This window comes from Macaca nemestrina, chromosome 5 (genome assembly GCF_043159975.1).
Source record: "Macaca nemestrina isolate mMacNem1 chromosome 5, mMacNem.hap1, whole genome shotgun sequence".
NCBI lineage: Eukaryota > Metazoa > Chordata > Mammalia > Primates > Cercopithecidae > Macaca > Macaca nemestrina.
Genome location: NC_092129.1, coordinates 117,029,387 through 117,046,963, shown reverse-complemented (window position 1 = coordinate 117,046,963; position 17,577 = coordinate 117,029,387). Strand labels below are relative to the sequence as shown.

The following is a 17,577-nucleotide window of genomic DNA, read 5'->3' as shown; positions in this document are numbered from 1 at the left end:
TTGGTGAGAGACTTACTTGCAGGCATCACTGGAAATGAAGGTGTTTTAAGTTTAGGAAAATGTAAGAAAGGGTGCAGTGGTTTGATGAATCTCGTAACAACAAGTAGTGCACTTTGACCACACAGTGCAAGTAGGACATAACTCCAAAAGTTTGTTGAGAAGCAATAATGGCATAGGTGAGGATGACTTCTGTGGACATGTAAACAAAAGATAACTAACAATGTGAAATAGTATTTCCATTGCTAGATAGATTACAGTAATGACTCTTATCTCCTAATCTATTGATGTGTTTGTCTGTATGTTTAAAAATACACATGGTAGAATAAGAAACGGATATGTGTTTGTGTTTTAACTTTTTAATGAATTTGATTTCATATGATGACCCTTAATTTCCAGACAAAAACTTTATAACTGATAATTGACTATCAAAAGTCAAATTTTAAGTCTATTTATTTTTTAATGATCTACTTACATATTCCTGGATTGGGGAAGAAATGACATAAAATTGTACTGAAGGAAATTATTTTCAAAATTTTTCTTTCATGTAACTTTGATTGTATGTGACTTCCAGAGCCTATTGCTTTTTAGCAAGAAGCACAGTGAAAGATTGAGAAAATATACCTAAACATGGAAGTCATCTCTAATCATTTGGGTTTTATACATGAACATAGTTGTTTACCCACCACTTCACTGATAACATAAACATAAAGGTATAGGAAATAACCCTGTATATTCATAAACCATGTACCATGTGTACATATATAATGTTATGCTATACATTATTTCATTTGATTTCATAACTTGCTTTCCATTGCTTTCACCAAAGCAGATCATCTTTTTATTTGGTTATGTTCTTTTTCTCGTGTAACTAATGTAATATGTTATCTTTGCCAACTAAGAATCATTTGAATATGAATCAACCATCCATGAAGAATTTATAGTATTCAGAAAGCCTGCTATGCTAAAAGTATACCTCAACCCACTTTCACCACATAAAATAATAGCAAAAATAATTGGTTTTTCCTAAGTTGGGATGATCCAATTGGCCTAAATTTTTATTAGAAGCGAAGAAGATAATGCTATCTTGAAAGACAACACAAATGTTTTAAAAATACCCCATTGTGAGGTATGGAGAGAACTATAACATTATCTGTTAAATCTTACTGTTAATAGCAACTCTAAAACAAAGAAATTTTTTTATTTTGAAACATGGGACATAAACTTTGGCAGAAGAAACACACTTGGTTAGACAATAGTTTATATATTTCAATTACAAATTTGAATTAAGGCCAGAACAATAGATGTGGAATATTCAAAAAAGTACCACCATAGTGTTGTTTTCCCATCTGAAAAAAATCAATGAATTTTAATGTCTTCTCTCTTATAAGGAATTTAGTTATATCAGGACCTCATATTAATTCTCATTTTTTAAAAATAATTTTTCAGATACATTATAGTGATGACCATAATCAACAATTCCAATTCAAACTTCTGATTATGTAATAAGTTTGTAATCAAGTTCATAAAGTATTGAAGAATTTCTATTGCAAATGTTGTGACTTATGATAAACTATCAGCACTAGTATTCATATAACATTGATTATTGATAAGTAGAAATAACTATGGTGTAGGATATTGAAATTTAATTTGTAGAATATTGAAATTCAATTTGTATTACACATATTTTAAGAGATGTAAATCACATTCCAACTGATAATATAAAATGATTTACTTAAATTTGTTCTATTCTTTAAAAAATGAACACTTCAACTTGTTTTAAACTTAAGAAAGTGCTAAAAATTGAATATGCCACTTTTAAAATCATCCCAAGGCTGTCCATGGTAGCTCCTACCTGTAATCCCAACAATTTGGGAAGCAGCAGTGGGAGGATCCCTTGAGTCCAGGAGTTTGAGATCAGTTTGGGAATGATAGTGATACCCTGCTCCAACAACAACAAGAACAACAACAACAACAAATACTTTAAAATTAGCTAGGCATGGTGGATGGTGCTTGTTGTCCTAGCTACTTGGGAGGCTGAGGCAAGGTAGAGGATCACCTGAGCCCAGGCGTTCAAGTTTACAGTGAGCTATGATTGCACCACTGCACTTCAGCCTGGGTGACAGACCAAGACCCACGGACATACTCAGACCTCCTTAATTTGAAATCATAGTCTCTCTTAAAAATAAACCATTTTCCTTAGAAAAGAGATTTCTGCCTGTTATCATGCTGCCACTGAGTTGAAGAATTACCTTCTGCTAGAACAGGTTATACAGTTATTTATTACATAATTAAGTTGTAGGCATGAAATAATCTTTTCAGCATTCTTTGCCCTCTCAGTGCCAAAATTACCTTAGTGTGAGCATCAGAGCCCCCAGGTGACTTATGTAAACCTATACTCTGACATAAATGCTGAAAACAATAGACATACCCACAACTTAAAATACAAATTCAAGAGGAAATAAGGTGAAGTATACTGTTGATAAAAATTACTACTAAATTCCGGTGCTATTTCATATCCAGAAACATTCTAATTGCATATAACATTTGAAAATATTGGATAGTCATTCTACATATAAACTTCCTAAATCATTAATTTCCAAAATCATTGAATGAGTGATTAGATACTTCTTATGGCCTGGCAAAACATGGTTTAGGCACCACTTACAGCACACATAAATGAATGGAATGAAAGGATGTTGACAGTAATGGAAAATAGTGATGGATTTTACAAGGTCAAACCCACTGACATTTTATTATTGATAAGTAGAAATAGCTACAGTGTAGGATATTGCCGAAATCTAAGCAAATGAATTTTTAAAAATATATTAAATAGAAGCTATTCTTTTATATTTTCTGCTTTGGATATTTTCTCACCTGACAAAAACAAACACACATTTAGATTTCTCAGATTTCTCAGGGGACGTTCTTTTGAGTAGATTATCTGTAAAAAATTTTATGACACATCAGTCAGGTGCCATGGTTTAATTTTTATGTGAGGATTAGCTAGGACAGATAAAAATGTATGCTAGTCTTTTCTCCTTACATATAAGAATTGGCAGAATTACTGCTTACAAAATACACTGCTTAATTACACTATCTGCAGTGTCAGTGGAACACATTTCACCCAGTCATCTTTGTCATGTTTAAGACACCTGGTCTTAAGGGCTTAGTAATTTTCTTGATGTAAAAAAGATAGCAGCACAATTTCTTGCCCCTCAGTATTCCCTTCCCCTGTCTAAACTCCTATGAGACAGAACCAACAACTATTCCATACATTAGGCTCTGATTTTAGTAAAACCACTTTTCAGTCACAGTTCAATAAGCACAGATCTCTTGCAGAATTCTAAGAATATGAATTTTTAAAAATACATTACATAGAAGCTGTTCTTTTACTCAACTAATTTTTTTCTTTCTTCCATTTGTTTCTGAGTTACTCCCAGATAATTTTTTTCTGCCTTTCTTGAAAGTTCTGCTATCAAATAACAGAAGGCTGGAAAAAATAAATTTTATAAATATAACTTTAAAATAGAAAATATTCCTTTACATGTGATTAGAAAAGGGGGGAGGAATTTATTGGGGCAGGGAAGGGAATAATGAGAATGACCAAGGCCACTATATTCCATGAGCCTTTGAAGACACCAAGGGCAACCTCATCTTTGGATGGCAAAAAAAAAAGAAAAAACCAAAACAAACAAAAAAAGTAGTCTGTTAAATGACTGGGTTTACCTTAGAAAAGTTAAGTTACAGGACTGAGTAATCTAGTAACAAGGAAACTGCTGACAAACTTCTGGGGGTGATCATTGTTGAGCAAAGAAGCAGATGCTACCAAGTCAGGATTCTCTGTCTAAAAAAACAACAGTTAACACTGTGGTTGTATTTTTTCTTATGTATTGCTTCAAAACATTATCAGAAAAGAGTACAGTATCTCTGTTAAGTTGACTAAAAATCTGATGTGTCATTTTATTGACTGTTATTATTGTTTTTTGAAATCTTGTTCATGTTTATAGGTTTTCTGACTTGAGTTTTGAGATATTCCAAGCAGATTAGCCTAGCAAGTTTAGAACTGTGAATTTAATAATTATCTTCTAGGTATGTGTAGGAACATATTGCATGAGACAGTAATGTAATTTGTGAGAAATGTCTACACACAAGCTTTCATATACCTTTATTCTGTCTTTAGAATTTGGAATGATGGGAGATCATACAATTAAAAGTCAGCGACCTCGATCTGTTCATGAAAAAAGGGTCCCTCAGGAACAAGCTGATGCTGCTAAATTTATGGCACAAACTGGTAATACGTTAGTTACATTTGTATATTTATTGTTGTTAATTTAATGAAGCCACTGCATGTTTTCATAATCTTTTGCTGCACATTTGTCAGTTTTTGGAGCTGATATTTTTTTTGAGCCATTTTTTTTTTGTCACCAGTTAAAGTCCATAAATAAAGTAGCTGTGAATTGAAAAGTGCACAAAAATTATGTAAGAATTATTTTGCTTTCAGTATGGGACATTTAGGATTTACATAGTAGCATTTATGCTAATTACTTAAAATGTATCATTAAATGTTTAAAGAAAGACAGCAAAGTTATTTCTTCAATAATTGATTGACATAAGACTTTCAAAAATTATAACTTTAAATGAAACTTTAGACAAATTTATTTTAACAATATTGAATATATTGAATTTTTTCAAGTGTGGTCCTACTTATAAGTATTAATTATTGTTAAAATCACAGAAAATATAAACTTTTAAAAATGTCAATAATTTTTATTTGAAAAGAGTTGTGTTATATAAGCTAAATAATAACAAGTTGACAGTGTTAAGTAAGCTGTAACACATTCCAACTAATTAAATATCAACTAAAATGACTTTCTACTTTATAAAATGATTAATTCTAAATTAATTAGATTACTTTTAAAACCTCCCTCCAAATATATCTGTAAATATTTGGAGTATGTATAATTTATGCCTATTATTTAGTTACAGAATTTGAACTAATATATGTATTCATATTTTTTCTTATCATAATAAACGATCTAATTCCATCTGAGTACATTGCATGTAGTACATCCTTAAAAGAAAAAGTGTTTAAACTTTGTTTTGTAAATTTTCAATTGTTACCTTTATTTTGGGAAATTGAAAGCTAACAGTTTTATCTATGTCTTAAAAAATTGTATACGTCTCGATGTTTTGCCATTAATACAGAAGTTTCAAGTACATGACCAATTTCCTGACATGACATTTAGATGGACAGTGATGAAATTCCCCCAAGAAATGGATATTTCCTTCAGTTCACATGTTCTTAGGATAATATTTTTTAGAACACTAGATCTGAATCTGCAATATAAAAATGCAAATATTGTTCAAGAGTTTTGCTCTCAATAATGGGTGAGTAGAAGATTTTGATACATTAGTTGTAAGGAGGTCAAATTTTCAGAACAGGAAGTTTAAAATAAATTCTACAAAGATTCACTTTTAGTTTTTTTGAGATATATATTGCAACCAAATACAGAAATGTAGAAACTTGCTTATCTGGATCCCTTTTTGTGCACCTTCTTGTTTAAGAAAAATTGATTTTCATTTTTACTATTTGTTTGAACAAGTCTAAAAGTGTATTAACAGGTTTAGGCAAATTTCCAAATTTCTAAATGTATTTCTCTTCTTTATAGGGAGCAAAAAGTTTCAACCACTGAGCAGAGATTAGAGACATTAAGTCAAGGCACACGGGCATGGGCTGACTACTCATCAGCACCATCTCGTGGGGGCATTTCTGCAAGATTAAAAAAGGTGTATTTTATTTGTGCAAAAGACATGGCAGACACTGGTTTACTGAAGTTCCTAAAAACTGGAGCTAATAGGAAGTGAAATGGAAAATGATAGTTTTACATTTCCAATAGCGTAACATGATTAGTTTATGCATAAATATTATGCAATTTGGCCAAAAGGTTTTGTACAAGTTTTTTGATTTGTCTGTGACCTAGTTCAGTTCACAATTTTCAGCCAATACCCTTTTGGTAAATTCAAATTTCAAGGAACATTGTGTTTTCCTAGTAAGGAATTACTAATTTCAAAATGATGAGTAATAAATATTTATTATTTTATTTTAACCAAATATAGTATAGACAAACATAAAGACATGTATAAGACTTTAAAATTAAACTATTTCAGTACTGATGTAAAACTGGGAAACTACATTATTTTAAGTAATTTTAAAAATTTATAATTTAACAGAAGACAATTATAATATGAAAAAGAGAAGAAGGTTTTCCTTAAATATTTTCCTAAATTATACTTTCTTTAGGTGTTAAGGTAGTGTGAATAAATACAGGTAAGTGTCACACAATGAAATTTTATAAAAATTAAACTTTACTTATAAAATATTTCCCTGTATTTGTCTTTAAGCCAAAAAAAGACTGTTGCATATAAATAATATAAAATTTGTTAACAGTAATTTGAGAACAAAGAATAAGGCAAAAACATAAATTTAAAAAATAACAAAAGACAATATATTTTCATATTAATCATGGAGAAAAAAGCAAAAGCTATCACACTTTAATATTTAAGAATTACTTCTCCAAATGAGTAGCCTGGCCTCTTTAATCAATATGATCAGTAAAAGATTATAATTAAAAGCAATCTTTCTATAGAGTGATAAAATGAGTGTAACAGTTTTTAAAAAGAGTAACGTTTGATAAAGTAGCAGAGTTTGGACATAAATGATGATGCTGTAATAGCCTATCATGCAATCTTTATTTATCATTAAGGAGTATAAAATTCAATGATATCATAAAAATACATGTATTTAATATAGACATCTAAATTGAATGCCAATAAGATGACTTAAGATATCCTAGTTACATTTGCTTATGCTTAAGTATCATAGTCATCAATTAATTTATAAACATGTTTACAAAAGTAGTCTTTTATTACAGTGAGGAAAATAGCCTAAATTTGGACTATGTAACATGTTATCTAAAATTAAAAAAAAATAAAATTAGGCTGGGCATGGTGACTCATGCCTGCAATCCTAGCACTTTGTGAGGCCAAGGTGGGTGGTTTACCTGAGGTTGGGACTTCAAGATCAGCCTGATCAACATGGTGAAACCCTGTCTCTACTAAAAATACAAAACATTAGCTAGACGTGATGGTGCACACCTGTAATCTCAACTACTCGGGAGGCTAAGGCAGGAGAATCTCTTGAACCCAGGAGGCAGAGGTTGCGGTGAGCCGAGATCACACCATTGCACTTCAGCCTGGGCTATAGAGTGAGACTTCGTCTCAATAAGTAAATAAATAAATAAATAAATAAATAAAATTAAAAGTACACTTCTAATTTCATGACTTTAAGATATTAGCAAAAGTTTATATTAATATTTTGTTAATAATTTAAAATGCATTCTCACACATTATCTCACTCAATTTTCACAGAATTTGAAGTAAATATAACATTCATTTTATCAAAGACATTCAAAGAAATAAAATGACTTTCTCAAGGTCACAGAGCTATTATTCAGTAGATTTCCATCAATCACAGGTCTTCTGACTTTAATTGCAATGCTTTTCCAGTTTCCTTTTGTGTTTCATGCTAGGCTAAAGAGCTTTTAGTTCATACTATCTCCAAAGACCCATATATTAAAAACAGTATACTTTGTCTTATACTTTACTATTTTAAAGTCATTGAATATTTTTAACATCTTTCTTATAATGTATATTAGCTGTTCTCACAATGGCCTAATGTTCTTGCCTAGAATGTTCCTCATACTTTTATAAATAAGGAAGGGGCAGCATGGAAAAAAGAAGTATTTAGTGGAAATGTCACTGAAACTATAGGATTTGAGTTATAACAAGATTTTTTGATAGGTAGGCCACTATTTCACTGGCAAAAATTTAATTCAAAATCTGAAAGCCAATATGTTTTATTTATTTATTTATTTACTTTATTTTTGATCAGTGAAGAAAGAGGAAGAGTGATGAGGCCAATTCTGAGCATTCATTATCAAACTTTCATGATCCAGGCACCACTGCTTAGCCTGTTCAGCATCATTGCAGTATCATACATTCAGAAGCAACTCAAATGTTTAAATACTTGTACAAAAGTAATTTAAATATAGGGCTTGATCTGGATTCACTGCTCAGTTTAGTTAAATTATGTTTTTCTGTCATTATGACAATGCAAGAGGAAAAAGGCTGCTTTTGTGGTAAAATAGAACTAATTTTATTCATAACCTTTATCATTTCACTTATGGAATCCACATTGTTCATAATTTTCTTTTAATTAATAACATGCAACCATAATATTTATACCTCACTTAATCTCATCACAGTTTGGAACATCATTTTTAAAAGTACATTATATTTTTCCTAACTTCAGCTTAAATTTTATATTGCTAAATTTATATGCACATATATTCATATATGTGGATTTTTTAACTATTATCCTTCTATTTGGTTTATAGAATAATGATTTTCAATCTTGATAGAGTATTCTTTAATGTAAAAGAACAAATTATAAAGCATGGCTTTAACTGTTATTCAGATAGTCATCCAAGGACATTTTTATGAAATTAGCAATATATACATTTGTGAAGAAAAAAATTCTGAAATGATGAAGGATTATCTATACAGTATTTTCAATTCACACTGATCACAACACTGAAAAGCAGTCCCATTTGATGTAATCTGTCATCCCAGTTACCATTGTCTGTGCCCTTACAATATATGTCCAGTTATAAACAGATGGTCATCTATGCCTCTGGGTGCATGATGCAGAACAATATAAGAGCAAATGCGTCATAATGGTACTACTCAAAGTGTGGTTAGTAGAAGAGTGTTTGTCCACAAACTGACCATTATGTCTCTCAAAGGAATAAGCAGTTTACATCAGAATGTAAAACCAACAACTTCCTCAAGCACAGGTTTTATTTCAGCTGACGTTTTATTTTTAGAACAAACTTCTCACTGAGAAAACTTGTGTGTTGAATTACATTCTGGCCCAAACTCCTTCTTTCCTAGAGTACTAGTCTGTGGACCAGCTGCCTTGAGTAGCCCTGCAAATAATTTTCAAGTCATTTACTAACTCTCTAGAAAACGATGGACAAATACATGATCATATTCTACCCTTTGAATTCTATTCCAAAGGCAAATTATAAACAGAAACATTAAATATTATTAAATTGCTCTTTGATCTACTAATCAGTAATACAAAGTTTTGAGAAACATTTCACCTACAAACTTTTCAATGACTAAATGGTTAACTTAAGTAGTTAACTGCCAGCAGCTAAATGATCCAGTGTGAATCTGGAGAAAAACGACTGCAAATTTTCAAATCAGTTTTTAAAATTCATCCTGAACATGATGCCATGGTAGAATTACAAGCCTATTTTGTTGGTCATGGAAATGTTTGACTTTTGAGTCTCCTTGGGACATAATAATAGCAATTTGACATAGTTTCATTGAGATGCTAACTCCAAGAAAATTAATGAATTTAGATACTCATTGGCTTTTTAGAGCTCCATTTTAAATAAATTTTAGTTCCATATCAAATTAATGAAAATTATCAACAAATTTGTCTTTATTTTGAGTTAAAAAATCACTACTCTAGATCATAGGTGAAATTGTTAGCAGAAGGATTTAAATAAATTACCACAAAATAAATAGCTATCAGAGTATGAAAAAGTAGAAAATGCACTAGTAATAAACTATAAATGTCAGTGCTCAATACAATATACATTAGATGTGTCCAAGCTCCCAGGTTTCCACATCATCTAGCATTAGAAAGGGTGTTACACAATAAAGGACTAAGGAGGAACACATCAATATATTTTTGCTCACCAAAGCCATAGAATAAGCTTAGAAATATATTTTGCTTCCTTTTCCATCAAAATACAAAGTCTTAGATTAATTTGAAGAGAATCACTTCAACAATTAGTCATACTGAAAAATGCTGATTAGTTCCTTCATAGTGTCCATGGTACAGTGTAATTTGTGAAGAGTATTTTGCTAATAAGGTTATGGCAAAACTTGGTGTTTGCATCAGCATTATATGCATTCCTCTTTAAACTTCATTTTTCTCTGAAATGTTTTCATGTACCTTTTGATGTATGGTCATATTTTTACATTTAAATTATTCTTGCATGTCATAATGTCAGTTTGGTATAATGCTTACTACATGAATATTTAAGACAGTATTTCATGTTTATTTGTTGTCTTGCACACAGGTGAATCTGGTGTGGAAGAGTGGTCCCAGTGGAGCACATGTTCAGTTACTTGTGGTCAAGGGTCGCAGGTGCGAACCAGAACTTGTGTATCACCTTACGGGACACACTGCAGCGGCCCATTAAGAGAATCAAGGGTTTGCAATAACACTGCCCTCTGTCCAGGTAGTGTTAGCAGCAACTACAACTGTGGATGTTATTGAACTGTGTCATGCTACGCATTTGGAACGATTTGTTATTTTCATATGAAATGGGTATAGGCATTTTGATTAGAGTGGATAAGTGTAATTATTATTCAACTGTAATATTTTAAGATGTGTGTGATTATTTCTGCTTTTAAAGCAGTCACAAAATTAGGTAAATGACTCCCCTCTTCACTGCAAATATCAGTTTCTAATCTGTGTATCTACTTCTAAGAGTATTTAAGGTTCAAATATCTTTTCTGTGTTTTAGATGGTGAAAATGTTCAATTGAATTCTTGAGGAAAAATGTAATCTGCCTACGTACTAAAAATATGATGTATATTCATGTCATAAGGCAGTAGTTGACATAGTCTGTCAGGCAGTCAGTAGTTTTTATATCACTTATCTGACCCTATCAAAGAAAAGAGTGTCCCTGACCAAATAACTTTTTGTTATTTTATTTCATTCAAGTAACTTTCATCCTCAGAGGTATCCACGGCTTTGTAAACTTAAATGAAACTTAATGAAAAGAGAGACAGAGAGGGAGAGAGAGAGATCTTTAATGTTAAATGAAGCATTAACGATAGCATGCCCACTTAGTGTCAGATTTTCCATGTTACATCACAATTTTGTTCTTCAGTTGATGCACATCTGCATATTATAGACATTTCTCCTTCCCAGACCACTGACTTTCATGTAAAAATAAGTAACAATAGGACTCTGGACTTCGTTTCCAAAAGGTCAAAGCACATGATGTTACGAATCTCCAGATTTATCTTTTTGTCTAACCATTTATGTGGTGGATGAATGACTATAAACATACTGACAGCTACAGTTGACACTGGACTTGCATTCACAGCCTTTCCAGGGACCTCCAAAAGGGGACAGGTGTAAAGAAAATGACTTGTACTGCAGCAGCCTTTCATCTGCTAGCTTGTGCTTAGAAGTTTCTCATTAAGTTCCATTTCTAGAGATGGCTGACTCCACAGTTGCTAAAAGCAAGAGTAGAGAGTGGGTGGCATGGAGTAAGAGCAGGAATAATGTCAGTTTTCCAGCAGAATATGCAAAGGGGATCCATTAAAAGACAGTCTGAGAGAGTTGTTAATGGTTGTAGAGTTTCAGATTTGCAAAATGAAAAAGTCTGAATATCTGTTTCACATTATGAATATAGGTAATACTACTAACTTGTAGACTAAAAATTGATTAGATGGTAAATTTTACATTATGTGCTTTTTATCACCATAAAAAAGGACAGTGTGGAGGAAATAAAAGATAAAGAAAGTGGTGGGCAGAAGATGGAGGAATGATGCAATGAGGTGGGCGATCCCTTTAGAATAGAATTGGGAGGTAACAAAGCAGTAGATGAAGGTAGAATTAAAAGTTAAGCAGGGCAGAGAACTGAAGCCTGTGATGAAAGAAAGGCAGAATTAACTGGAAAAGAGCAATAATTGCCACTAAGAACAAGAAAAATCAGTGAGGCTCAGTGGGAATTAAACTAGAGCAAGAAAAAAACATGAAGTAAAAACTAAAAAGATTCATAAGAAAAAATGTTTAAGGAGTTTGTGAGGTCCCGGGAAGAAGATGAAAAACATGATTAAAAACAGGGTTCAGGCCGGGCGCGGTGGCTCAAGCCTGTAATCCCAGCACTTTGGGAGGCCGAGGCGGGCGGATCACGAGGTCAGGAGATCGAGACCATCCTGGCTAACACGGTGAAACCCCGTCTCTACTAAAAATACAAAAAACTAGCCGGGCGCGGTGGCGGGCGCCTGTAGTCCCAGCTACTCGGGAGGCTGAGGCAGGAGAATGGCGTAAACCCGGGAGGCGGAGCTTGCAGTGAGCTGAGATCCGGCCACTGCACTCCAGCCTGGGTGACAGAGCCAGACTCCGTCTCAAAAAAAAAAAAAAAACAGGGTTCATAGAGCAGACAGATTCTAGGTACATTCGGCAACACAAGGAAAGCAAGTAGAAGTAAAGATCTGGGGATTTTATTTTATTTTATTTTTTAAACTGACAGGTAACATGTATGTTTTTATCATGTACAACATATTTTGAGGTCATGTTGTACATGATATATACATTATATCTATATATCTCAAATGTTGTGAAATGGTTAAATCTAACAAGTGTCTTACTACGTATAGTTATTATTTTTATGCTGAGAGCATTTAACATCCACTCTCTTTACATTTTTTAAGAATACAATATATAGTCATTAACCATAGTCACCATGCAGTATAATAGATCTCTTGAATTTCTTCCTCCTATCTAACTGTGATTACATATCATTTGACCAACATGTTTTAGAAATGAAATCTTCATCCCACAAGGGTAGATACTTACTTTCATTTGGGTGTGGGTAGAGTGGGTTTTCTGGGAAGAATACTTAAAAGCTGTTCCCTACTTACAGTATTGACTTAAGGAGATCCAGGATCAAGTTTTCTGTCCTTGATAATGAGAAAAATGTCAATAAAGAATTATGCTGTACTTGAAATATAAATTTATCTAATCAGCATGTGTTTGAATAGCCAAGACGCTTTCAACACACAAGGATAGTATTATGGCAAATGGATCTCTAAATGTGAGTCTGAGTGGATTGGAAAGTGTTCTCATATTTTCCATTCACAGCTTACTTCCCAGCCACTAGTTACGCACATTCATAAGGATGACATATGCAAGTTGCCATCCTTCTACCAGAGACTACTTATTAACGCCTTCACAGAGAACATCTGTGGTGGGATCAGAGCGCTTCTCCCACACAGAACTGCCAAACCCACTTTTTCACTGTGTCTGATGTCCAGAAGGCTATCTAATATTCCATAATTTAAAGATTTTTAATTTAAAGTTTGTCTTCCCCATTTATGCCTGAGGTTGCAATTTTTTGAATTTGAAAAATCAGATCTTGGTGACGACCTTGAGCAGTAGAATATAAATAACTCCCAGATGCTGTGTTCCAATAATGGAACACTAGTCATAAATTACCCAAAAACCCTTTTACCCTTACACCTATAGAACTACATACCAATTACTAGCTCCTCTTCACCTTTATATACATGAAGTCTTTTTTCTTTCTAAATTTGATTAAATAGTACCGTTGACAACAAGTTTATCTTTTAATCATTGTTTTAGTTCAGAATGTTGAAGTAAAGAAAATGAAAACAGTTTTGTTGATTTATTTTTAATTTTCCAAGCATAAAGGACAATTTAGCAAACTAGAAATACAGAATAAGTTCCCCACTATAAGAAACTGGAATATTTTTCATCTGGTTGTGATATTTGTTATGAAATATTTTGTGCTCAAATGTTTTATTTTATTATTTGTTGTGCTGGTAAATATGTACTTACTTTGCAATCTAATAGATCCTGAAAATCGTGATAAAAAGTAAATTTTTAAAATGTAATGTTTCAAACAGTAGAAATACCTTCCTAAAATAATAAATTCCCAAAAAGAAAATTAACTCAGAAATCAGTAACTGATTTGTCACACTTTGGACATTCAAATGTATTTGGCATTTAATTAATGAAAATGACACAATAAATGAACAAATTGAATATTAAAGTCACTTTCCACAAAATGTGTGGAATTATAGAATTAGAGGTTATATTTATTTGTACTATAAGAAGCAAATCAATAGTGTTATAAATTATTGATCATTCACCCATATTCAAATTTCAGAAGTCTGTGTTAATTAAATTATGCAATATGTTACTTCAATATGGATCCTAAGATATTTGACCTTTAGCAGAATTTTTACTTGGACATTGTACTCTCTTCAAAAGTCTTTATTACTCAAAGTAAAAAACAATGGACATAAACAGAAAGTAAATTGATAAAAATAGAGCTCTACATTCAACAACACAATTTATTGCCCTAGTTGAATTACAATTTTATGGTTTATTCCAGGGCTTCTCAACTTCATTACTACTGACATTTTGACCCCAGTAAGTCTTGGTTGGGGGGAGTCCATCCTGTGTATTTTTAAATGTTTAACAGCATACCTGGCTTTTACTCACTAGATGCCAGTAGCCCCCTTACTTTCCCCAAGTTGTGACAACAAAATATGTCTCCAGCCATTGCTGAATGTCACCTGGGAAGCAAAATTGCCACTAGCTGAGAGACACTGGTGTACTCTATATGTGTTTTAATCCTGTAGAAGAAGTTTCTGCAGGCTAAGGAAGGCTTTTGAATTTTATTTTTTGTAAATGTTACAGTTCTTATATTCATTTATTTATTAAAAGGTAAAACCTGGCCAGACGTGGTGGCTCACGCCTGTAATCCCAGCACTTTGGGAGGCCGAGGCAGGCGGATCACCTGAGGTCAAGACCAGCCTGGCTAACATGGTGAAACCCTGTCTCCACTAAAAATACAAAAATTAGCCAGACACAGTGGTGCTCGCCTGTAATACCAGCTACTCAGGAGGCTGAGGCATGAGAATCACTTGAACCTGGGAGGCAGAGGTTGCAGTGAGCTGACATTGTGCCACTGTACTCCAGCCTGGGTGACAGAGTGAGACTCTGTCTCAAAATAAAATGAGTAAAATAGAATAAAATAAAACCTTTCATTTATTTTATGTACAGCTCAATCTAAATCATAAGAAAATGTATATATGTTTATTTCAAAATATGGTTGTAATATATTTCAGGTATTGCATATTCTTCATTTCATCTCTAGTTATCACACAAAGAGACATAATAATATAGCTAGTGCCGAAGCTAAGGAGGAAAACTGTAAAAATGAATGAATTTCATTTAAATATATTTGTTTTATTAGGATCATTTTAAATGAACTAGATCATTTACAGATTCTCATGTTTTACTGCAAAATAAAAAAATAACAATTTGCCATTAAAATAAAAATGTCTAATCTTTAACATTAATCTTATGAATAGCATCTATAAACATTATACAGTATGTGCTGTAATTTTCTACTAACTCAATAGTATCTAAAATAATTGTTAATGATTTGTATCCTTTTCAAATGAAAAAAAAAACTTTTTAAAAATGACGTGAATGAGTCATGAACTTTTACCATGTAGCCATAAAGACTGTTAGAAAGTATTAAGTAACATTAATTTTCTGAAGATTCCAGTTTCATAATTTAAGCCATCAAGGTTAATCAACATTTTTTGAGATTCGTGGAGGAAAATATGACAATTTAGCACCTTCCTTTTTCTCTGGGATTGTGCAATGCATATAGAACAGTATGATCTGACAGAAAAAAAATGAACAGAAGCAGCAATATGAATTTTATATAGCATCATTAACTTTTTATATAGGAGGAGAAAATAGGAAGAGAAAAGGTTTTTGAAATAGGAGGAGATAAGTTTTTTAAAATAGGAGGAGAAAAGGTTGTTTTAGGAGAAATATTGGTAATTGGAAATAAATGCAATAGTATATACAAATATTCATTTAATATACCAAAATACATTCATGTAAGTACTTTTAAACTATTTTGCTATAATTGATCATATATACATATATGAATATTTATATATGTGGGTAGTATATACATCTTATATATATATAGTTTTATTAGAGCTAGATATAGACTTATTTTTTTATATCAATGGATATAAATTGGCTTTGGTTTTCCCAAAATTTTATGGGAAAAAGTAAAACATCTTATTTTTTCTCACTCTCTTTTTTTTTTCCCCTACATGTTATTTTAAAACTATATTTCCCAACAAGGTTCTCAGAATGTTAAAGAGCTTTATATTGGATATTTCTATTGGCTGTTTTTTCAATGTTTAAACATCCTGTCACAACCAATTTAGGCAAATAAATAACATCAATAGAAGGGGAAGGGATATCTCACAATTAAGGTATCCTATATGTGTTTCTAAAGTAACAACTTGGTAAGCATACATATGAAGAAGATTCTAGATATATTATATTTATTCGCCTATTTCCTCTGCCACTTTTTATGGGCCCGTGCTTACCCTTACCAATGTTAAAGAAAAAAAATGGGGGGGGGGTCATTTTCCTCTATAAATTTCTACTCCCCTTAATCATATCTGTGGGTGTCATATCAAACATCTGGCCTCTTGAACTTCTAAGAGTATAGCAAGATTAGAGGTTCAACATCGAGAGAGGAGCTTTTGAACAAAAAGCACATTTTTTTCTCATGCCTTTTTATTGATATTGTCTATTAGGGTGCTATTACTTATTGTCTCAAGTATTAAAAATTAGGATGAGAGTGGTGATTTTACCATGCAGGGAAAGGATCAAACATTGAATCTTTTTTTTTTTTTTTTTTTTTTTTTTGGAAGATGGAGTCTCACTCTGTTGCCTAGGCTGGAGTGCAGTTGCCTGATCTCAGTTCACTGCAACCGCCGCCTTCCAGGTTCAAGTGATTCTCCTGCCTCAGCCTCCTGAGCAGCTAGGACTACAGGCACACAACACCATGTCCAGCTAATTTTTGTAGTTTTAGTAGAGATGGGGTTTCACTATGTTGGCCAGGCTGGTTGCGAACTCCTAACCTCAGGTGATCTGCCCACCTTGGCCTCTGAAAGCACTGGGATTACATGCATGAGCCACCACACCTGGACTAAACACTGAATCTTGATGGTCTTTTGTAAAATATAACATTATTTATTCACAGTGGTTATTATGAAAGAACACAAATTATGTTATTTAAGATCAATTGTGAATTCCTTGTAGTAGTATGTTTGAAGAATTGATATATTCATATTTATGTTAAGCATAATTATTTTCTTTAGAAATTTATATAAATTCGGTAGATTTCCAGTTCTATCAAGTTGTTAGAGGAGGAAAAGCATCTTCTGGTTTCATGGTCATTAAAAAGAGATTATCGTATTTTCCATTCATTTTGAAACAGGGATAAGAGGAATATTTTATGTGAGTAGATACTCTGTTTGAAATTCTTTTTATTCAAAATATGGTAACTTTAAACCAAATTTTTAAATGGCAAAAAATATATTTTCTAAAATGTGATGTTAAAAGTTAAATGCACCCTCAATTTTCAGATTTTTTTTTTTTTTTTTTTTTTTTGAGACGGAGTCTCACTCTGTCGCCCGGGCTGGAGTGCAGTGGCCGGATCTCAGCTCACTGCAAGCTCCGCCTCCCGGGTTCACTCCATTCTCCTGCCTCAGCCTCCCAAGTAGCTGGGACTACAGGCGCCCGCCACCTCGCCCGGCTAGTTTTTTTTGTAGTTTTTAGTAGAG

The 17,577-nt window shown here is 32.5% G+C and overlaps 1 protein-coding gene and 1 long non-coding RNA gene across 7 annotated transcripts in view; one reads left to right on the top strand and one right to left on the bottom strand.

Moving 5' to 3' along the window:
- The window catches only part of LOC105479493 (adhesion G protein-coupled receptor B3), a 735,858-nt gene that overhangs the window by 274,535 nt on the left and 443,746 nt on the right, over nt 1-17,577 (top strand). For 3 of the 4 annotated variants that reach the window (XM_071095963.1, XM_011737487.3, XM_071095965.1), the window contains exons 2-3: nt 4,181-4,291; nt 10,218-10,379. In XM_071095963.1, coding sequence (XP_070952064.1) covers nt 4,181-4,291; nt 10,218-10,379 — 273 coding nt within the window. Of the gene's footprint in view, nt 1-4,180; nt 4,292-10,217; nt 10,380-17,577 lie in introns of those variants that run through there. The other variant, XM_024792169.2, reaches the window with a different exon arrangement.
- Nucleotides 1-17,577, bottom strand: part of LOC105479492 (uncharacterized) — a 143,404-nt gene that overhangs the window by 100,147 nt on the left and 25,680 nt on the right. The gene's annotated exons all lie outside the window — the stretch shown is intronic.